This window comes from Trichoderma gamsii (genome assembly GCF_001481775.2).
Source record: "Trichoderma gamsii strain T6085 chromosome Unknown Scaffold_36.2, whole genome shotgun sequence".
Lineage (NCBI taxonomy): Eukaryota > Fungi > Ascomycota > Sordariomycetes > Hypocreales > Hypocreaceae > Trichoderma > Trichoderma gamsii.
The window spans coordinates 302,499-324,736 of NW_020171373.1; the positions used below are offsets into that span (position 1 = coordinate 302,499).

The following is a 22,238-nucleotide window of genomic DNA, read 5'->3' on the forward strand; positions in this document are numbered from 1 at the left end:
ATTTCACTTGGTCCGTTGGTTTGAATCCTTCCACGGCCGATAGTACGAAGGAGTTACTAACCTGGGACTAGAAACAGCCTAACGTCTTTGCTATACGCAACAATCTCCACACGGCCAGATACGCAGCATATACGCACCCCCCGTATGCTCCGAGTACTTGTAGGTATCTCGGAAAATATGACTGGGCAGAACAAAAATAAACCCCCCGTTAGAAGGCGCATTACGAGACATGGACAAGATGATGCAGCACGGCAACCCAACGTAAGAAGGCCGGCCGTGACCCGCTCAAATCCGCAGGACCCGCGCGATCCATCGGATAGTAAGTCGACTTCATGTTTAGGGGAGCCCAGCCCAGCCCAGCTTAGCCCAGCTCAGCCAACGAACGAACGGGGCGATAGCCGTTGGCTGAAAGAGGAAAAAAGCTGCCGAATAAGAAAGATGGCAAAACAAGAGCGAACAAGAAGAATGCTAAAAAGCAGCCGGGGTCTGGGCAGTCGTATATTCTGGCCAACCAGAGATGATGAGCTGCGGGTCTCTGAGTCACGGTGCAGACGTGCAGACACTACAAACCACGATAACCTGTAAAGATGAAGACAGTGACATTGGGCATAAAACAAAACCGTCAAGTAAAAACAAGCTTTTGGAGTCAAGTTCTAGATCTCGGGTTGATATCACAAGCTCGGCCATGTTACAGAACGATGCAGAATACGGAGCCCTGTTTTGCAGGTTTTCATTGGATGAGACGTTTCTGGCGAATGATCGCCACACCTACATTGGAAAAAAGACACAGAAGCGGCCAAATTAGAACTGCCGCCGCACATCCAGGACTTGAGGGAAGTGGGATGGAGTTACGACAGGAATATGCGTGATAGTGCAAGCTGCGCCCCGGTTATTTGTTCCTGCTCGTCGTCTTTTGGCTTCGAAGGATTTTGCTTGGATCGGCTGCACCCATGCTAAACTTTCATGGCAAATGTCATGCCATAAATCAAGGGGTGAGAAGGAAAGACAACGCGATGCTTTTCTGGACTTTTCCAAGTTGCCGGGATGTACACTGCGGATAGGATGCGATGGATGAGGCGAAGGATCCGCTTGTTTTAAACGGGCTATACGAAATATATGCTGGTGGGCATTCTTTTGTAACACGGACAGCCGCACTAGCGGTCCGCATTTCTGGATTGCGTGGGAAATTGATAGGCTACTTGATTCTTTTGTGTATGCCGAGTGTGTGTGTAGGAGAAGTGTAAGTTGATCCGATAGCCGGTTTCCCACGCGGAGGAGCAACACCGCGCACGTTTGATGGTGCTGCATGTTGCGTAACCCGTAATAACGCTAGTTGTTGACTGATCGGATAGTCTTGGAGACAGAAGAGAGCGTGTCCCTTTTTTTCTGGTGGAGTGAGAGGCGGATAGCGGATAGCCGGACGGATACATACAAGCCAGAAGAGCCAAGAGCACGCGAAGGATTGGGGGATGCAAGGAAGAAGCCGAAAAGAAGAGAGTGAAACGAAGAGAGAAAAAATGGAGCAAAATAGTATTTCTCTCTCTCTCTCGCTTTCTCTGTCTCGCTCTTAATTTCCTTGATTGGAAAATGGAGTCTGAGTGAATGACTCGGTAAGGCGATGTTAGTTAGACAGCAACAATGGCTGAGATTTGGAATCACCCGCTTGAGTTTTGCCCGTAAAGCAATGAAGTGAGCTTTGCTTGAATCGTTACACGTGTTACTCTACACAGGTACTATATAGTCGGGCTATCCGAGGGCTGATAGGGTACTACACTCCTAGGCAGCCAGCATATCCCCGATTGGGCAGAAACGAGGACAAGGCAAAAGATAGGCTCGCAGTCTGGCTCGGATGATGCCCGCAGTATTTCGGAGATGCACAAAGTGTTTCGGACTAGAGCAAAGCAAGGAAGTAGACTACTTTTTGCCTGTTGAAACTTCGTATGCCTCAGCGTGGGGGATCGATCGAGGCAAGATCATCACAGTATCCGCCGGCATTACACGGTTCTAAGCACTTGATGATCATCAAACAATGCTAAGATAGCTGTGAACAAGCAATTCAAGATCTGTCCGGCACTTGCACCAAGGTATTTTCACAGCTTTGCCAAGTTTGGCTTATGCCCTGTCAGTCGTTCATTGACGAACTGCCGTTGATACAAAGACTGCAGCCACATGTCGGTTGAGTCTATCGGCCTAGCCCACAAGGGCGCCACCGAAACACACAAAGCCGGGGTAAAGAAACAGAAACATGGAGAAAACGCCCCAAAGTTGGAATCATTGCAACTCGCATTTACTTGCCCGTTTGACCACTGTCCAATGGATGATTCGATAAAGTCCGTAATTCCGGCTCCCCAACGCGGGAAAGTGCTATTGTCAATATAGTTCCTATTTTGCTATAATGTTTTTTTTGCGGTCTAGCTGGCTGGCCTTTTTAGTGCTAAACTCTGGGTTTTAGCGGAGGAGCTAAGGAAGAAGAAAAAAAAAAAAGTGTCCAGCTTGCAAGCGGGAAAAGGAGCTGAAAACAGGGACGAAACGATGGCGTTGGCAACTATGGCCGCGTATTTTACTTTTCACCAGACGTGAAGTAAAATGCAAACAAACATTTTGACTTCTCCGTTGGCTGTCTTTGTTTTGTTGTGTTGGGTATCGATGCTGGTATAAGAGATGACGTACGGGCGCTTGCGTCCTGACTCTCTTTCTTCGCTATGCTATCAGAATGCAATCAATCCGGGGGACAAGCATTGCCGGATTCGGAAGCAGGACGGACCTCATGCTCCCCAACGCCTTTAACGCCTTGACGCCTCCTGGCTGATTGCTACTGTACAGTATGGAAGAGTAAACAATGCAATCAAGCAATATAGACTATGGCGGCGCTACTGGCTTTACGAAGAGCGAAAAAAGCACGGTCCGCCAGGCTATCGCGTCGCTACCTACCAAGGCCCGGACTGAGGGATGGGCATTTACCCCTTTGGTCAATTTTCGGGAGCCCTAGCAGCGTGGCCGGATCGGTAAAGTGGCATATACCAGATGCAGGCAATGGTGGCAGAGGAGCAGGTTCCTGGCATGTCATGTCATGTCTTTTTTTGTGCCGCATGTGATGATGGCGTGAGTGCTTTTGACTGCAACTGTAAGTAAGCTGTTGGCTGCAATCGGACTTTGCCTTTTGCCATTGATTGATTGATTGATTCATTCTCATTCTTACGCGAGAGTATAGTTGAGACTAGATAGATTAGGTCTCTTTCCGAATAGTGTTAAAATAACGCCAGATCAATAATCACCAGATTAGCTAACCACTCCGTAATGTCGTGCGCAGCGCCGTCTAATAATAGGCTTCCCTAGACTCGACAGACCAGAGGTACCCAAGTGCTACTTGTTTGCCCTCCTATCGCGTTGGCTGGCCCTTTGTACACGCCTCGTCTTGCGTGTCTCGTTCCTCGTTTGCTGCTCCCTCTTCTCTATTTCTCTCCCTCACCTTTTCTTCTCACCTTTTTCTTCTCTTCTTCATTCTTCATCTCCATCCTCCAATTCGTCCAATCACGTTAATTCTCCAATTTTTCCACTTCTCATCTTCCTCTTCCTTCGCATTTTCCTTCTTCGTTTTTGCTCTCTTCCTCCTCCAATATATCTCACGCCCCCCTCCCCCCCTGCCCCCCCCGAATCTCACCCCTCCCCCAAAAGCACATCTTCTTATCTGATGTTTCCATCCTGCTACACACCCTCCCCTGCCCTCAAATTATTCTTTATTTTATATTAGATGTTTTTCTTTTCTTCTCTTCTCTAGTTCGCCTGAAAGTTCCCCTTGCAGCCTCAAACGACGCTGGCCCGGGACTTTCTTTCTCGGGCCCATCCCCCCTAGATAGGTTCAATATGACGCTTACGTATTCTGTCTCTCCGATCGACCACTCATCAGGGATATAGAATAGGCTGCGGATAGACATTGAAAGACCGGACGATATATACTGCAACTTCCTCTTAGACGGCCTTTTCCCACTGTGGGGTCTGGCCTTTCCTGCGCCATATGTCCTGCGGAGTCCTTTATTCACCGGTCAGAGTTGCAAACACTCAGCTGTGATCAGTAATACCAGCGTAATCCGGATCGAAACCTCTTCTCAACCAGGTTAGTCAACACCCGTTGCTCTTCTTGTCAATTTGCCATGGGGGATCTCTTCTGGATGCGGCTGCTATTGTCGAGCAAAGAAGCAGAGCCGCCTAGGATTCGCTCGCTATTTCTTTCCCGTTTTTGTTCTTGATCCTTCAACCTTTACACATGCCCCGGCGATGGAATACGCAAAAGAACACAAAAAGACGGCAACGACCCTGCCTGACATGGTTTCGACAATCCTGCCAACCTTTTGTCTTTCTCGTCGGTGCTCTATATGGACTGGACGCAGCAACACAAGTAGGTACCGCAGCAGCCGCAGCCAGGCAGCCGGCGTATTATTCCCTGTCCGTTCCTTGTCCGCTTCGCAGACAAATTCTAGTCTTAGCACCATCTCGCTTTTGCCTAGTGCCTGGGTGTGTAAATATCACGTCGGCTTCTGACTGTGTCTCTCCACAAGTATGGAGAACCCTGGGCTTTACTGGCTCGTCCCTATTGAGATTCATATAGACGCTACCATCTGCTTCTTGTTCCAGCTACTCTTGTCCTTCTACCCTTCTATCCTTCTATCTTGGCGACTAACCGTGGGATCGGCCGTAACTCCTGGAAATTGATTCTCACTTATTTGTCCATTTCAGCCAGGCCAACTACCTATACAAGCTCAATCTAACCATACCACCACAGGTTAATAGCATCCTCTTCTGCTTTGGCTGCTCATCACTATTATCTTCGGTTACCGGCAATTGAACTGCAACCATCGATGTCACTTCTATAAAACCATCTTCACTGATGAAACGGTCTGAAACATCTTGAAGGGACCACAAGAGAAAAGAGGAACGACTCTGGCAACTACTATACCGCTATCCGGGGACTATGGTTGAGTCTCGCGTATATCATTGGGGGACTAAGACGACAAAAACCGGATATCTATAACAGACAAACAAGGAAAACAGATTGATTTTTGATTTGCTCTTTTTGTGTTGTAGCATCACACAATTTGGGCTTGCACTTACTCACTACAGTGCTCTCACACAACTCATTCGAAACAATCACTTGGACAACAATACTCATTAAAGAAGGAAATACAGCGACAAAAAAAGAATAAAAAAAAAGGGAATAAGAAAAAAAAGGAAGAGAGTATGGAAGAGGCCGCCACATGGCAGGATCTCCCTCTCCATGAACACAAGTTCGTCTGGGATGAGGCCGAGGGCAAGTTTTGGAGAGACTTCAACGCCAAGCAGGAAGCCCAACATTCCGACAATGAGAGAAAGTTCCAGCTGACCCTGACAGAGGCCAAGGTCGAGCTGGGCACACTGGACGGGAGGCGCAACCAGCTCAGCAAGCTCCGCGAGAGGCTGGCGCTGGAGCTGAGCCAGCTCGACAAGGAGCTGGCCCAGGTCATCACCGAGTGCGACGCAAAGACGGACAGGATCCTCGCCATTGAGCGCAACTACCGCCACGATGAACAAGACTGGCTGCAGCAGAGGGAGAAGGTGACCGAGACCATGATCCGCTGGTTTCAGGAGAAGCGGGAGGTTGCGGCCAAGGCCCAGGCGGCGGGCAACGGCACGGCGGGCGAACTCATCAGCAAAAAGGCCATTGACGCCTCCCGAAGCCTGGCTGAGGGCGAGGCCACCGAGATGGAAGGCGTCGAGTACTGGCACGAGCAGGGCTCACAGCAGACGCCCATGACGCTGCCGGCCATTGTCACCAGACAAGTGGCGGCCAAGACGGCGATTACGCCATTGACGCCGTCCCTGGCCTCCTTCAAGGGCATCCTCCAGGAGCCCATCGAGCCCATTGTTGACCTCGTCGACGCCGACGGACGCATCATCGGGCCCATCAACAAGACCGAGCCGTGGAACCAGTGGGTGAAAGCCATCCTCGGCCTGCCCATCAAGCGTCCCGTCAAGATCCGCCGCGGCCGCAAGTTCACCGCCGACCACCTCGCCGGCATCTACGAGCACACCGAGGCCAAGGGCGTCAAGTGGCTGTCGTGCATGATCCAGGCCATTGGCGAGGTGCAGGAGCAGCGGTGCGTCTCCTGCGACAAGAACCAGGGCGCCTTTGACGACTGCATCATCATCGGCGGGCCTCTGTTCCAGAAATGCGGCAACTGCGAGTGGAATCGCCAGGGCTGTCATGGTGCGGCTCTGCGCAAAGACGGAGGCTCACCGGCCGCTGATAGAGATGTTTCGCCTCGTAGCATTCCCCAAGAGGAGGCTTCCACTGAAACAACATCTAGCGGAGAGGGACTTGGTATCAGAGAAGTCATCGAGGCAAACGGAGTCTCGCAGAGCTCTCCACGAAATGCGCATATAATACTCTCACCAACCGAAACAAAGGTGGAGATTGCCACAGAGCCATCGCGACGAGCATCTCCGCAGGAAGAGCCGAGAAAGGAGGTCGAGGACAAGAAGGAGCCGATCCGGGATCAGCGTGATGATAGACGCGAGCAGGAGATTATGGCACAGCAGACTCTGCAGAATCTCCAGGTTCGAAAGGAGCAGGCTGCCCAGGAGGCACTCGCTGCTGCGGCCGGGTTTGCTCAGCACGCCATCCAGTCGACTGAAATGGCCAACTCCAAGCCGTTTCAGCAAGAAGAGCTCAAGCCCGTAGCCACAGAGAGGCGTGTGCTGCCTTCTAGTCGACCAGCTAGTTATCAGTCTGAGCATCAACATCAACAACATCAGCATCAACATCACCAGCTGCCGGCACTCAAAGAGCCCCGCCACGAGCCAGCTCGAGCATACACATTCAGCTCGGGCTTCACTCCCGCCAATGTCCCCAGCCGCCCTTCCTCCCAGGACAACAGTCCCACGCCACGCTCCATCGAATTCTCGCCCCAGCCCTCAGATTCAGCCGACCACCCAGACCTCCCCAAAATCACCCGCGAGACACTTGTCCTCAAACACAACGGCCGGGAATACACCTACCCCGAAATCATCGAGGGCGTGCCCCTGGAAAAGATTGACCCAAGCCACCCCTACTGGGACCCCAAGTGGCCCGACATCAAGAGCCTGATCGAGCCGCCCCTGAACCAGTGGCGCGAAAAGCACCAGCAGGCCATGCAGTCCAAGGACAAGGGCGTGGACAAGGCCTCGACGAGGTTCCAGCTGGGGCGACAGGTGAACCGCGGCCTGAAGATCCTCGAGTTCCTGGACGAGGGCGACATCAGCCCCTACCAGCTGCTGAGCAAAAAGTACACCACGTCCGGCAAGGGCAGCATCACTTCCTACGACACCCTCTTCCGGCTGTGCGAGACGCTGAGCGAGCTGGCCAAATATGGTCTCGACATCCATCCCCTGGAGTGGATGCGACAGCGCCTGCACGAGCTCTGGCTGGAGCAGGGCGCCGCCTTCAACGTGTCGAGGATCATCCACAACTTCTACAACGACCCCAAGCTGGCACTGCTGCGTGCAAAGTCTGGCTTCAAGAACATTGGCCGGCCTTCGGGCGTCAAGGCAAGCCGCCGCAGCCAAGGTGCCCCGTCCAACGAGGCCCAGCACCATGTATCCAAGCGAAAGAGCACCTACTCCTTCAACGGAACAACTGCCGACCACGACGGGTCCTCAACAGACCTGACGTCTGAAGGCGGCAACGACAACCCCATGATGGCCTCTGAATCGCCCGTCTCAGGCGGCGGCCCCATCAGCAAGCGCGCCAGGACGCTCTCCCCATCTATTCGGCCATACCGCATCCTCGTCGACGACACGGCCGACTTCACCGACACGGATCTCTGGAGCGGCGCCGCCCTGACAAAGGACGACTTCGGCATCGACCAGATCAAGTCGCGCCTCTACACCAGCTCGTCCCGCGTCACGCAGTACCTGCACTGGTCCAAACAAGGGCGCTGTCTGGAGCACCAGGTCCTGAAGGAGGGCCACCCGGCGCGATGGGGCGTGCTGAAGCAGCCAGTCAACTTTGACGTGCGCATCGACGACGTCATGGACGTGGTGTGGAACCGACGCGTCATGAAGGCGCATTTCATGATGGCCGAGAGAAGTAGCAGCAGCGGTGGTGATTCTACCACACGGCTTGCGTCAAAGGATGGACGGCCGAGGGGGGGTGTGATTGTGTCTTTCAAGCGGGAGAGGACGCTGAGGAGGCTGATCAAGGTACTTGAAAGCATGAGCGTGAGGACGATTGAGGGCTCTCAGTGAGGAATATCACTTCTCTTTACAACAGAACATAGTACTAACAGTTGTTATTTTTTAGGGAGGAATTGGAGCATCGCTGGGCAATGATGCAGTCGGAGCTGCTCTCCGATAGAGACGAGGAGATTTCGGGCGAGGAGATTAAGAGGCCGGCTTCGGCGTCCAAGCTGCCCGTTGCTTATTAAAAACCAACTGTCGGTGTGACAGTCAAGGTACTGAACACTTTTTTTTTTTCTTTTTTCTTTCTCTTTTCTTTTGCATTTTGGGGGAAATGCTTATGGCGTTTGGCGAGGCATTGGCGTGAGCAACATTGCGCTGATGCATTCTTTTTTCTTTTGTCTGTTGAAATGATAGATACCCAGTGTGAACATTCGGTCGCTGCTTGCTTTTCTTTTTCCTTTTTCTCTCTTTTCTCTTTTCTACTTTCTCTCTTTTTTACTTTGAAAGGCATCAATACTGTATATACCTACGCGCCCCAGGGGTCTTTTTCGGAACCTCTGGTGATTCCTCTGGAGGCCTCAACGTTAAAGGCACTAAAAAGATTTCATGTTTCCAAGTCTTATAAAAAGGCAACTGAAAGATTTCAATACTGAGCCTTTCAGAGGAGTTAACCTCTTACAGAACCTCAGTCCAGAAACACCCCTGGGGCGCGTAGGTAGCTTGATACATCAATGCATTTCTCTTCCATGTGATAGCACAGGATTTGGGGGCGTTGGTGAAATATATAGAGGTACACATGAATGGTGTTTATGCATTTTTTTTTAACATATCTGAATTGTCTGTGGGTAAATGCATGATTTATTATGGCATTAATGACATTAATGGCATGAACATGAAACTATGAATAATAATAATTATTTCGTTCATTCATCTATTTCTTGATTTATATCTCATTCATTATCCATTCCCAAGATTGTAAAGCATTATTACACCATCATTACATAGTCCAGCATACAACGCCCAAATGCTCCCCAAAACTTACATTCACACCCTCACTTCCTCCTAGCAGAAGACCTCGTCCGCCCAAGCACCTCCGTCGCTCCCTCAGCAGCACCCGTCATCCGACTCATCAGCATGGCCTTTGTCTCCATCGCCTCCGGATCGCGATACTCGAGCTGCGTCGCCGGCGGAGACTGTCTCTGCTGGTGCTCTTCGTCGTCATCGTCGTGCAATGCGGCGGCGGCAACTCGAGGGACGACGGCGTCGATGCTGGTGGCGCTGCTCGTGTTGGAGGCGTTGCTTATGGCGCGGCCGAGGATCTTCTGGCGGCGGCGGCGGATGGTGCGAGAGTCGGATTGGTTGTGGTTGTTGTCGCTGAGCGAGGTGGACTTTGGGGGCGGGGGAATGAGGTCGGAGAGGGCGGATGTGAGGCCTTGGCGGAGTTCGGCGGCGGCGAGCTGGCGTTGCTTTTCGGCTTCTTGTTCTTCTTCTGTTTGCTTTGTTGTTGATTCAGGGGCTGGATTCGGTATTGATGCTTTTAGAGGTTCAGGGGCTGATGGCGGAGGTGGAGGAGAAGGGTCGAGGGCAGGAGGGATTGATTGTTCTTTTCTATTGCTATCTGGTATCTTGGCCGGCGCAGATATGGTGCGAGGGACGTTGACTTTGGCAGCTGGTAGCTTCGGTGACACGTTGAGCGCGGCGGCAGACAGCTCGGATAGGGGAGGAGGAGTATCTGCTTGTACGCTTTCAACGAGATGAGTTGGTGCTGTCATAAAGTCTGCCGATGTAATTGACTCGAGTGTATGCTGCCTGACGCGGCTTTTCTCAGTAGCATCCTTGTCAAAAGCCGTAGTATCGACGCCAGCGCCGATGGTAGGCTTGGAAGTCCGGGCTGTGGGCTTTGCTTCTGAGTCTGTAGGTGTAGCCTTTTCTTTTCGAGCTTGAGAGGCTTCTTTTGCTGGGGCGGGCTCCTCTTCCTCGTTGACAAAAGGATCTCGTCGTTTTACGCGACGCTTCTTAATTTCGGGGTATATAAAGTCTTCAATGGGGACCAGACCGGCGCTGGATATGCATTCCCAAAGCCAGTCTGCCGAGACAACGGGCACGCCCCAGTCCAGCGCGCATTTCAGCTTCTCTCTGCGCATTGACATGAGAGACTTGCACACCAGCACGTTTGTCGATCGTCGGAATTCTTCTTCATACTTGCCGCCTAGCTGGGTCACGCTTCTCGCGACTTGGTTGAGCTCTATTCCGGTGAATGTAGCGCTACATATGACCATACTGGAAAAGCCAGGGATGGGGAAAAGGGGAAAAGGTCGTCCGAGCACCTGCTCGTTGGGGCTAAAGAATCGCTTGTTATGCAAGCAGTTTTCAATGTAAAACTCGGTAATGATGTGGATGTGTTCGTTTGGTACGGTGGGATGGGTATCGGGCTGTGAGGTTTGGGGGACGATGAGGAACCGACAATGCTCAGGGTCTGTTGGTTCAGACAGCATAGCAGGGGATTGTAGCGATGTCGCAACGTTGCCGCCAAGGGTGGTAATTGTCTGTTCCAGTATAGATGCTCTTTGTGTCGGAAATCCATGGATGAAAAAGGTGCAGTTGGCAAAGACGCCTTGGTCCTCCTGGAGAGAGTAGCCTGGCTGCGTGGGAACTTCAGAGGTTGGCGTTGGCGCAGGGCGTGCTTGTGCCTGTGCCTGTGTCTCCTCCTTGAGCGGATTCTCATGAGCAAACGAGTACTCTCTTGATGCGGATCTACCCAGAATGTCGCCCCAGAGGTCATTTCTCTGTGAGCTCAGCTTCATGCTGGCGGTTTTGCGCAGCTTCCTTGCACCCTCGTCCGGCCCGCCATTTAAGATTGCCGACCTTGCCCTCTTCCCCAGGGATGTCCTTCTTGGATCCGTCTTTACCCAAGCGCCAGAACCTTGCTCTTCTACAGGCAGCAGCGGATCAAACTTGGCTTCTTCTAGAATCATGCCGCGCTCGACGCTCTGGTTGAGCCAGTCCAAGGTGACCGTATGCACACCCCACGACTTGGCCGCCGTAAACTTCTTGCCCTCGGGCTTGTTGACAATCAGATGCGTGCATCTCCTGGTCAGGTCACCGGTGAAACGGCCTCCATTCTGCTTGACTGTCTCTGCAATCTTGTCTCTCTGCTCGCCAAAGCCCGTCAGACATACCAGCAGAGATCCTCTTGCGGCTGGCGATTCTTCTTCCTCCGACCAAGGCTCGGCGCCGCTCGTCTCCAGTGGCTTCAATTGGTAGCTCTTTTCCAGCGCGGCAAGATCAATCTCCTCGTCCTTTTTCCACAGCTCGCTGACGGCAACGATCCAGCCGGCGTCCATGGCCTTGATGTCGACTCGCTCGCGCGCAACATGGCGGTACTTGGGGGTGTCGTAGCCACCGACGACGAGATGCGTAACGTCTGGTGTGAGATCGTATTTGTGGACGCCGCCGAGCTCGGCAACCTTTTGGGCAATGTCCGTCTGTTGGAGGCAGAATCGAGTGTTTGTTAGCACTTGTGGACGATATTCACTAGAGTATACAGCTCGGAGAGTCGAAACGAACCCGTTGATCAGTCGGGATGTCGGTGCAGCAGACAATGACGCCCTTGAACGGCACGGAGGGGTCTATTCCGTAGTTTTCATCCCCGGAGGAATGAGGCGAGGCCATTGTCTAAAGCATGAGCAGCTGAGCTTACTGCTATTACTGCTGCTGCCTTGAGCATACGAAGTTGGAGTGCGCATGTACAGGTAAAGTATGCAGCCACTATAACGCAGGTGCTGTAAAATCAAGTGTTTGTATGCCGTCAACTGATAAACGATAAGAGACGCGTCTCAGTGCTTGGACACAGACTGCTAACGCGTTGATTGATGACATCCATGGCCTGTTCCTTAGCGGCAAGATGCACTGAAAGCATGGGCCGTTGTAGTGGGATGCAACGCCGTTTAGCGGGCTTAGCTCCACGTGCAGTGTTTGATATTGACCACATGCAGACTTGACATTGTTGTGTCAGCGTAGAGGCCACAGACAATAGCCAGGCCACAGGATCACGATAATTCTTTGACGATATCGAACTGAGAGAAGAAGGGGATTGGAAAAGAATGCGACCCATACATTAACACTGTACATGTTGAGAGGATCAGTGTACGAACAAAGGTAACAAGATGTGCCCTGTAGCTTAGTAGCAGTAGCTGCAATTTCTAGAATTCGTAGAACGGCAGTGCTGCCTAGGCACTGACATCGATTCCATGGAAGGAAGAAGCGTTAATAAGCTTTCCAAATTCGCTCTTGTGAGGAGCTGACATTGGCCGTTTACCGCTTTGAAGTAACTCGAACCTTCATGTTGACAGGATAGAATTTGCTGCCGACAGCGCTCTTCTCGCCCCTGCAAGCCTCGCTCGCCACTACAGCTGCTGCTGCCGCTGTCACTACTGCAGTAATTCCCTACATGTACCTATGCGGCAGCGACTGCTCTAGCATAAGCCCAGCCCGCAGCAATCCACATCCACATCATCCATACCTACCCAACCCCACCATCGCAGCCTTGCGTGAGTCCATCTTCTGCTCTCCGCCAGACCGAAAGCAAAGCCTCTCCTCCCAGCAGCGCCGAGTGTTCCACGATCTGCCCTTTCCTGGACGCACATCTCGCATCTCATCTCATCCAGACGACAGACTGACGACAGACGAGACGCACCCATCGCTAGCACCGCCGTCTTCGAACCGTCGTGTGCGTGCACAACCGCCCATCCGCCGTTTTGATTCAAGCCGCAGCTTCTCGACTCGACGCCGTAGAAGCGAAACATCATCGCATCACTGACTCGTCCGAAAACGATCGACGCTCTGCTCTGCTACAGTCCACGGCAGCTCTCTCGTCTGCTGCACCGGGCAAGGCCGCATACAAACTTTCGGGGGGCTTCTCGGTGCTTTATCCAGCAAGCTACGGCGACGCATCCTCATCTCCGCGCGGAGACGCTCGTGTGACTCGGCTCATATCCCAAGGCTGCCGACCTTCCTCTTCTCGCAACGATGCCTCCCCCTTCGCTGGCACAACAGAAGATCCTCCTCGCACAGTTCGTTTCCCTGACTGGGGTCTCGGAACGTCAGGCGACTCGGGTACGTTGAGATAACGTTGCTTCTCCCTTCTATCCTTTGCCGTGGCCGGCAGCCTGGCCGAAAGCCCAACGGGCATTTGCTCGGGCCATGGCCTTGTTGGTCCATGGATCACGACATGGCACGCAGACGGGGCAGAAAAATTGGGTCGGCGCCATGAGGCTGGCATGAGGCTGACCGTTTCGGCTTGCACCGCAGCTGCTGGACATGTGAGGCTGCGGCCGCGGCAGGCAATCGTGCATCCCGATGGAGCGGCTCTGATCCCGCGAGTTTGGCTAACGTGCTGGTGGTGTGCAGTATCTCAAGTCAACCGGCTACAAGCTCAATGAGGCCGTTGATGCGTAAGTCGCCCTCTATCAACCCTCCAACCCCTTATGAGCCTCAAATCTCCGCCTGGAATTTTCCCCGATATGCCCCCCTCCCGCCTCCCGTCCAGCCCGTCGGATATTCCTCGAATCAGACCTCTCACGGCGCTTCTCGGACAATTTCGCTGTGAGATGATGCATCGCCAGGCTTCCAGTGTTGTTATCGGTGTGGGTTTGACTGTGGGGGTCCCACTAAGGCGAAGCCCGCCCGTCTTGTCGGACACTCACCAGAGTATGGCCGAGCGCCGCCGATGCTACTGAAACAGAGACGTCAGAAAGCTACGGCTTGCCAAGATGCTACCTTGCCAGATCGTATAGCATTGTCGTCTTCCGGATGCGTCAAACATCCATTTTCGACCACGCCTCTATGCATATCTTCCCGGCTCCCGAGCAAACCCAGATCCTGGGGAGCTTCTCCAGACGATCCGAGCGCTCTTGATTGCGCTCATTTGCACCCTGCGTCTTGTCGAACCATTCCATCTCTTGTGATACCACTCCCTCCGTCTATCTGGCTCCTGCTATAAGCTTTCTCCTTGTCTGTTCGTTTTGCGCGTATCACCCATAGACTTGGTTCCTGGCTGCCGACTCTCCACCCGAGACGACGACAACGACGACGACGAAGAGACCAGACAACCAAGACCCAGCAGTTCAGGGACGCATGCATCCCGTGCATCGGGCCTAGAATGATGCTGGGTTGGAAAGGCGTCAAACAACATCTGCCGTCTAAAGTCGCAAAGGCGTTGCTGTCCAAGAAAAAGCGGGAGAAGCATGGCGCAGATGGCTCTGCCAAGGAGGATCCTGGACGGTATATTTTACTCTGGATGACTTGGGAACACGGGAGCGAGCATCAAGACGGCAATTCTACGTTGAATCGAATACACTGTTGCAAACGACTATCAAGTGACGGCGCTGCATCGCTTCTTCCTTCTCTCGTCTTTGCACAAGATACACAATTTGCGCCGCAGCAGTAGCTAACGGGTTGATTTTAGATTTTATATGAACTCGGCCAATGAGGCAAAAGGTCCCTCTCCCTTGGATTCCAAATTGGATGCTCTGTTCGATTCACTAAGAGGTAGAGTTCTATTGCTGCTAGATATAAAGTTTGTCCCATAAGCTTACCATTCTGATAGATGACGAAAATGATGAAAAGGACAAGCTGGAGCTGGAGTCTACCATGGGCTACCTAAGCGAGAAACTTAATGTCAGCTTAGAAAACGCTGAGCTTTTCGTGGTCCTGGAGCTTGTGCAAGCCCCTAGTGTGGGCGAAATCACCAGAGCCGGATTTATCGACGGTTGGAAGGCAAGCGGGTAAGTCTTTTGATATGTTTGAATTTCAAACCCTAAATTAGCGAAATACTCATGGTTGGTAGGGCTGGGGCGTCGCACCAAGAGCACGCTTCTTATGTACGGAAGCTCATCTCCGATCTGTCATCAGATAGCGCTTTGTTCAAGAAAGTCTACAGGTACGCCTTTGTCGCTGGCCGCGAGAAGGACCAAAAGTCCTTGGCCCTGGAAAATGCTCTCATCTACTGGAGCATGCTGTTCTCGGCCCCGGGTATGGCATGGAAAGGCAAACACGACTGGCTGGAGCTGTGGAAGACGTTTTTGGGCGAGAAGTGGACCAGATCCGTTAACAGGGATATGTGGAACATGATCTTGGAGTTCGCCCTGAAGACTATCAAGGACGAGTCATTATCATTTTGGAATGAGGATGGCGCATGGCCAAGTGTCATTGACGACTTTGTTGATTGGTGCAAGCAGAAGGGCATTGGGAAGTCTGAGACTATGGATGTCGATGACCAGTGAACATGAAGTGACATGGATAGCCATCTTACACAACACGCTTATCCGGGATGGACATTGATTGATACGTTTTGACGGCATGAGGGGTTCATCCTTATTATAATGAACCAAAGCGAGTTCCTCTTCGTCTGGAAGGAAAAAGGACTGGCTATGATCTTTAGAGGGATGCTAGATGAGGCTGGCAGCGCAGACTTTCAGCTGTTCTAGCAAACAATATTTGTGACGACATAGACTTAAAGCGCCAATTGAACAAGATTCAAACTTGTGTCAGACAAGATGGCGTAGTGTGATGTTGTATATATGCTACTTATATACACTATGTATCATATGTCGGATCCTTATACATTCCCTCCATTGACACCACCATCTCATGTCTCATGATGTGGCAGTGCTGTTTTCTGTGACCACGAACTTGTACAGCGTTATTTAGAAACATCAGCTCCTGTTCCCGTGTTGCATATTGATGCCAAGCATTGATAGTTCCCCTGGCCCTTGTCGGCGCCTCTTTCTCATTTTTTCTGGTACATCATCATAATCTTACACGACGTTAATCCCGTTTTTGGATCCCAGCTAGCGCATGTACTCCCGTTCCCATGATGTTTGTAAGTCGTTTTGCATCCAAAAAGGTGCCTCCATACGGTTTATAAAGCAAAAAAAGAGAAAAACTCCTCAATAACAAAATCATTCTTATTCCTTTTCTTTTATTCCCCCCCAACTCATCTACGCCTCACTGCCCTGCGTCCTCCACTTGGGCGGCCCAAACCTCGACACCGTCTCGAGCTTGCCGTCGCCGAGCTTGACGTGCGCGGCGCGAATCATGCGCGGCTCAAGGCGCAGCGTGGATCGCACGTCCTGGTGGACTTTGGTCGAGGAGTCGTAGCGCATGACGAAGTAGTGGCCGTGGGTGTGCTTCATCTGGTGGATGGAGATTGGCTTGGGCAGGGAGAAGACGCCCCAGTTGGAGAGGCCGCGGACGACGCCGCCGTTTTTGAGGACGAGGGAGCCGACGGTTTGGGCGATTCTGTTTTTTTGTTGGATTAGCTGTGAGCGGGTATATTGACGGAGAGAAACGGAGGATAGTGAGCGATGCTGGCTGGTTGGTGGGATGTTGAAGTTGATGTGAAGACGTACTCTTTTACCTCGGTGAGGCTGCCCGGCCGGACCTGTGAAAAAAAGACAGATTAGCGGATTGAAGATGTGAATTGAGCGAGATATCGCTGCTTACAATGGCAATGAGTTCGTAGAGCATCTTTGCGACAGCATCTACGATCTGAATGGTGTGGTTTTTTTCTTGGTATGGTTGCGATTGCGGGATGGGTTGAAATCTGAGCATAGCTGTTGCGCCGAGATTTTGCCGTGGTGAAGGGTGACGGCGTATCTGACTCCGAGGCGTGTTAGGTAATCGCATCATACGCAGTGTAATACTACTACATGACAATAGATGCTATTTTCAACAGGTACCTTCACACAGGGCTTTCTGCACTGGCAATTGAGTGTTGTCCTGAGTTGCATTATGTTTTCTTTTTTCTTTGAACTTTTGTATTGTACAGAATTGTATTGTACATTTGCTATATCCTCTCCTTAGACAGAGCTTGCCATACACCCCACGGCAGCCTCCACCCGCTGCTCTTCACGGCAAACGGGTCAAAGTTGGCCTTTTCCAGGCTTAACAACCATTGTGCTGCGGGCACAGCTTCTAACAAGGCCCCGAAACCGCGCCGTATGTCTCGCGCCGTGTCGTTGTTCTCCTCCTCAAAGTACTGGTGCTCGCCCTCGCCCTGGTGCTCAAACTCGTGGCCTGGATCCTGCCCCGCTTTTAACCTCTTGAGCATCTCTCGCGCCGTGATCAGATGGTCATTGGCGCGGGTGGCGACCTTGAAGATGGCATCCTGTAGTCCGGGGGCGTTGGGGCCTTGCCGGAAGACCTCCTCCTCCTTGACACCCTCCTCGGCCATGATGTCCAGCGGCAGCAGGATGGCTTGGGTGCGGCTCGGGGTATCGAGGCCAGAAGGGCTCCTGACGGGCTGCGCGGGGGCGGCGAGGATGGGAATGCCCCGAAGCACAGCGACGATGCCGCACGCCTTGCCGATATGGCTGGCCAGGTGATCCACGTGCATTGACCGCAGCGGCATGGATGCCAAAGTCGCATACATGATCGTGGAGTACGTGTGCTCGGCGTAGTCCTCCAGGCTGGCCAGGGTGGCGAAGGGCCGATTGTCCATGTGCCTCTCGCGCGTGCGGATCAGGCGCGAGACCCAGAATTTGATGGACTTTGCCGTCGACGAGCTGCCGGCCCGTAGCTCGAGCTGCTGCAGTCCGCGGTGGAGCAGGATGCAGATTGGCTCACGGGGAGGCTGCCCGGCGAACGTCTTGTCAATGGACTCTTGCCAGAACTTCATGCGCATGACGCCAATGGTGGGATTGGACACCAACTCGGGCAGGCGGACGAGCTCGAGGTTCAATGCGCGGAGGGCGGCATAAGTGTCCTGGACGGGCGGCGGGATGAAGCGGTGGATGAGGTGGGCATCGTAGTCGCTGGTCCTGTGATAAGGCAGAAGTCGTTAGAAGCTGTAGCAGAAAGCAACAAGGCGGTAAAGTTGCCTTGTCATGTCAAAGAAAAAAAGGGCTGGGGAACGGATTGACGCCATACTGAAGCTGCTTCAAACAGTATCGCCGAGCTGATTCGACGTCAGCGTCCGTCGCCGTTGCGAAGCTGCGACGGCTCCGAGGCGCGCTGGCGAGCCTTTTCAGGCCATTGCCTAGAATGCCGGGACGATGCATGCAGCGTGGGATGATGCTTATCGCGGCTTGATTGGCGCAGCCGTCATAGCGATGGGCTCGGGCAAGAAAAGAGTCGCATGCATGACGGGCACTTTTGCGACTGAAAAAAAGGGCAGCGAGTGACAGCTTCCCAAGCCGTGATATAAAAAGCTCATGATTGGCTGGTCTATTACTCCGTCGGACAAATGGGGCAACTACCAGGATAGCGTAGATTGATGACGCGGTCATGTGACCTCTCTACGCGGTTCGCGTTTGTCAGAAGCCTAGGCGCGTCTCCCGGCGGGTTTAGCGGCAAACGCTGCGAAAAGTCACGGCTTCTGGTTTCTGCTTGCATGTTCCAGATGAGAGTCCCGGCGCAACTATGGAGCTGGGATCCTCGCAAGAGCCTCCGGTGAAGAGGCGCAGATTCTTCAAGGACCCGGACGAGGCATCATCGGATCCGGTGGCTTTCAGTAGTCCCAAACACGAATACAGCTCGAGTCAAGAGCCAAGGCTGTTCTTCACGACTGAAGACGCCGAGAGGGAAGCTCAAATAGAAGAGAGCAAGGCGAAAGAAGAATACGCTGATGGGTGGGCGGAACAAGAGAGAGAGCTGGAGAGGAACAGAAGCATCAAGACCGAACAAGAAGATCGCAATGCCTTTACCCAGCTTCGCGAAAATGGAGCTGCCTCTAGACGAGCCCCGCGGGAGGAATCCACGCTCCAGCACGAGTCCTCATCGGTGACCTTTGACCAAGAGACGTTTGAAAGCTTTGTCGGATGTAAAGTTGCTGCCGATATCCTGAGGACCATTCAGCAACACTGCGGGAACAATCTGGAACGAGCGGTCAACATGTACTTTGACGGCACCTACAAGAAACTCATGAAGTCGAAGCCAGTGTCTCACCCAACAGCATCTTCCGCCACGCCGGGCTCCAGCCGAACAGCATTGACCGATGCGCCGACCCAATCCTCGCCGATTCCCATCCGACGAACCATGTCGAGCTCACGATACATTGGCGCATTCGGTGTCGAGGGATGGGCTACAAGAAGTGGAGCAAACTTGCTCAAGCATGGCGAAATCGTCAAGATTGAGCGGCAAAAGATACAACCTCCTCTGCCCCCAAAGACGAAGCCCCGGCTTGGCGCCCCTCCTACTCCTGTGAAGACGAACACCGCTGCCTCGAGACGAGTCGACGTGATTGTACGATTTACCACCCAAAGCGGCCAAGAAATTGGACGGCTGGCTAAGGATACTGCGAACTGGGTGTCGACATTGATAGATCAAAAGATTTGCGGTTTCGAAGGGACATGCGTGTATTGCCCTGAGCGTGTGCGTACAAACGATACCATCTTTCTCCAGCTGAGATGCTTCCTGCTCAATTCCGCCTTCTTCGACCGAAGCTTCAAGCCGGCCAACGATTCTTCAGCCACATGGTTCGAACAGCAGATTGAGACGGCGCAAGAGAAGGAACTTCGACTTCGACAAGTTGCTCTTGTCAGGCTTTTCCAGGAAATCAACCTACAGCCGGTTGCCGCAAATGCTGCAGCAAAGGGTGGGCGAAAGGGGCTTCTTCAGGCTGCCGAGATGGATGAACAGAAGCAAAAGGACTCGAAAAAGGCAACAGTGAACAGCAACAAGGAATCTGGAAACTCATCACCGTCGGAAGAAGCTGAAGAAGGAGAGGAGCTTGAACAAGATCAGCTTGATTCGCTGTATAAGAAGGCCCAGACTTTCGACTTTAATATGCCAGAAGCTGAGCCCGCGAGCACTTTTGCCATGTCGCTGCGGCCATATCAAAAGCAGTCTTTGCATTGGATGCTGGCCAAGGAGAAGGATGAGCGGAGCCATAGAGAACCCTCGATGCATCCATTGTGGGAGGAGTATCTGTGGCCAATCAAGGATGTTGACGACAAGGATTTACCAACAGTAGAAGGCCAATCCAAGTTTTATGTCAACCCATACTCCGGCGAGCTCACACTAGATTTCCCTGTTCAGGAGCAGCACTGTCTCGGCGGCATTCTTGCTGATGAAATGGGCCTCGGAAAGACCATTCAGATGCTCAGTCTGATACACTCGCACCGATCCGAGGCTTCGCACAACGCCAGATCAACCTCTAAAGATGGACTAAATCAACTCCAGCGACTGGGTAAGAACTCATCATACGTCGTGGATGCGCCCTGTACTACTCTTGTGGTTGCTCCAATGTCTCTACTATCGCAGTGGCACAGTGAAGCCGAGAAGGCCTCAAAAGCAGGCACCATGAAGATTCAGCTCTATTACGGTGCTGAAAAGGCGTTGAATCTGCAGTCGCTGTGCAGTGGCTCCAACGCACCGGATCTTGTCATCACCAGTTACGGAGTCGTCCTATCAGAATTTGGCAGCGTTGTCGCAAAAAACGGCGAAAGATCGTTTCATACCGGCATTTTTTCGCTCAAATTCTTCCGAGTGATTCTGGATGAAGCCCACTACATCAAAAACCGAGCTTCTAAAACTGCGCGCGCGTGTTATGAGATTACGGCCGACCATCGATGGGCCCTAACCGGTACGCCGATTGTCAACAGGCTGGAAGACCTCTTTAGCTTGGTGCGATTCCTGAGAGTTGAGCCTTGGAACAACTTTTCCTTTTGGAAGACATTCATCACTGTGCCATTCGAATCAGGCGACTTTGTGCGCGCATTGGACGTTGTGCAGACAGTTCTGGAACCATTGGTTACGCGAAGAACAAAGGATATGAAGACACCAGATGGCCAGCCCTTGGTACAACTTCCCCCGAAACAGATTGACCTGGTGGAGGTGGAGCTATCCAAAACGGAACGAGACATTTATGACCACATCTTTAACAAAGTGAAGAACACATTTGCCAAGAACGTAGAGGCTGGCACTGTACTCAAGGCATTCACAACTATTTTTGCTCAGATTATGCGTCTCCGTCAATCGTGCTGTCATCCTGTTCTTGTCCGCAACAAGGATATTGTCGCCGATGAGGAAGAGGCTGGAGCCGCCGCAGACGCAGCCACTGGATTGGGCGATGACATGGACCTCGAATCGCTGATTACACAGTTTACTGCCATCACGGATGAAGCGACTAACGATAGGCAGACATACGGAGCACATGCGCTGGACGAGATCCGGAATGAAGCAGAAAAGGAATGCCCCCTGTGCTTTGACGAGCCAATGAATGAGCAGATTGTGACTGGATGCTGGCACTCTGCATGCAAAAAGTGCTTGATGGACTTTATCAAACATGAGACGGACCATGGCAAAGTGCCGAGGTGCTTCAACTGCCGAGCACCGATCAATCAGCGTGATCTATTCGAGGTCGTGCGGCATGACGAAGGCGACGCATTTGCCTCGAAACCGCGCATCAGCCTGCAGCGACTGGGCGTCAATTCATCGTCTGCCAAAGTTGCCGCGTTATTGACAGAGCTTCGATCACTACGCCGTGAACGGCCTCACATGAAGTCCATCATCTTTTCACAGTTTACGTCTTTCTTGTCGCTCATCGAGGCCTCGCTAAACCGCGCCAACATCAAGTTCCTTCGACTCGACGGAAGCATGACGCAAAAGGCGCGTGCCGCGGTGCTGCAGGAATTTTCAGACAGCAAAGGCTTTGTGGTGATGCTAATGAGTCTGCGCGCGGGCGGCGTGGGACTGAATCTGACGAGCGCGGGGCGCGTGTTTATGATGGACCCCTGGTGGAGCTATGCCGTGGAGTTGCAGGCGATTGATCGGGTGCACAGACTGGGGCAGCAGGACGAGGTGGTGGTGAAGCGGTTTATCGTGAAGGGGAGTGTGGAGGAGAGGATGTTGAAGATTCAGGAGAGGAAGAAGTTTATGTAAGTCATGTTTTCCTTGTTTGGTCTGGGGGTTTCACGGTGCTAATTTGATTGAACGCAGAGCGACGTCCTTGGGCATGATGAACGACGAAGAGAAGAAGCTTCAGAGGATAGAGGATATCAAGGAGCTTCTTAGCTAGATGACGGAACAAGCAATCAAATGTC

General features: G+C 52.5%; 5 protein-coding genes across 5 annotated transcripts; 3 read left to right on the top strand and 2 right to left on the bottom strand.

Annotated features, from left to right (window-relative positions):
* Positions 1-5,235: 5,235 nt before the first annotated feature.
* Positions 5,236-8,438, top strand: TGAM01_v208549 (hypothetical protein; the record flags this gene model as incomplete). The annotated part of the gene is made up of 2 exons (XM_024550359.1): positions 5,236-8,255; positions 8,315-8,438. 2 exons carry the CDS (start codon positions 5,236-5,238, stop codon positions 8,436-8,438), a joined length of 3,144 nt encoding a protein of 1,047 aa, XP_024404914.1.
* An 807-nt stretch (positions 8,439-9,245) lies between these two features.
* Positions 9,246-11,865, bottom strand: TGAM01_v208550 (hypothetical protein; the record flags this gene model as incomplete). The annotated part of the gene is made up of 2 exons (XM_018806698.1): positions 9,246-11,678; positions 11,761-11,865. 2 exons carry the CDS (start codon positions 11,863-11,865, stop codon positions 9,246-9,248), a joined length of 2,538 nt encoding a protein of 845 aa, XP_018660168.1.
* A 1,356-nt stretch (positions 11,866-13,221) lies between these two features.
* TGAM01_v208551 (hypothetical protein) lies at positions 13,222-15,476 on the top strand (the record flags this gene model as incomplete). Its single annotated transcript, XM_024550360.1, has 5 exons — positions 13,222-13,308; positions 13,603-13,646; positions 14,236-14,475; positions 14,772-14,978; positions 15,020-15,476. 5 exons carry the CDS (start codon positions 13,222-13,224, stop codon positions 15,474-15,476), a joined length of 1,035 nt encoding a protein of 344 aa, XP_024404915.1.
* Positions 15,477-17,041: 1,565 nt separating this feature from the next.
* TGAM01_v208552 (hypothetical protein) lies at positions 17,042-18,254 on the bottom strand (the record flags this gene model as incomplete). Its single annotated transcript, XM_018806700.1, has 2 exons — positions 17,042-18,014; positions 18,124-18,254. The coding sequence occupies 2 exons, from the start codon at positions 18,252-18,254 to the stop codon at positions 17,042-17,044; spliced, it is 1,104 nt and encodes a 367-aa protein (XP_018660170.1).
* Positions 18,255-18,615: 361 nt separating this feature from the next.
* On the top strand, positions 18,616-22,213 carry TGAM01_v208553 (DNA repair protein RAD5; the record flags this gene model as incomplete). The annotated part of the gene is made up of 2 exons (XM_018806701.1): positions 18,616-22,073; positions 22,135-22,213. The coding sequence occupies 2 exons, from the start codon at positions 18,616-18,618 to the stop codon at positions 22,211-22,213; spliced, it is 3,537 nt and encodes a 1,178-aa protein (XP_018660171.1).
* Positions 22,214-22,238: the final 25 nt, after the last annotated feature.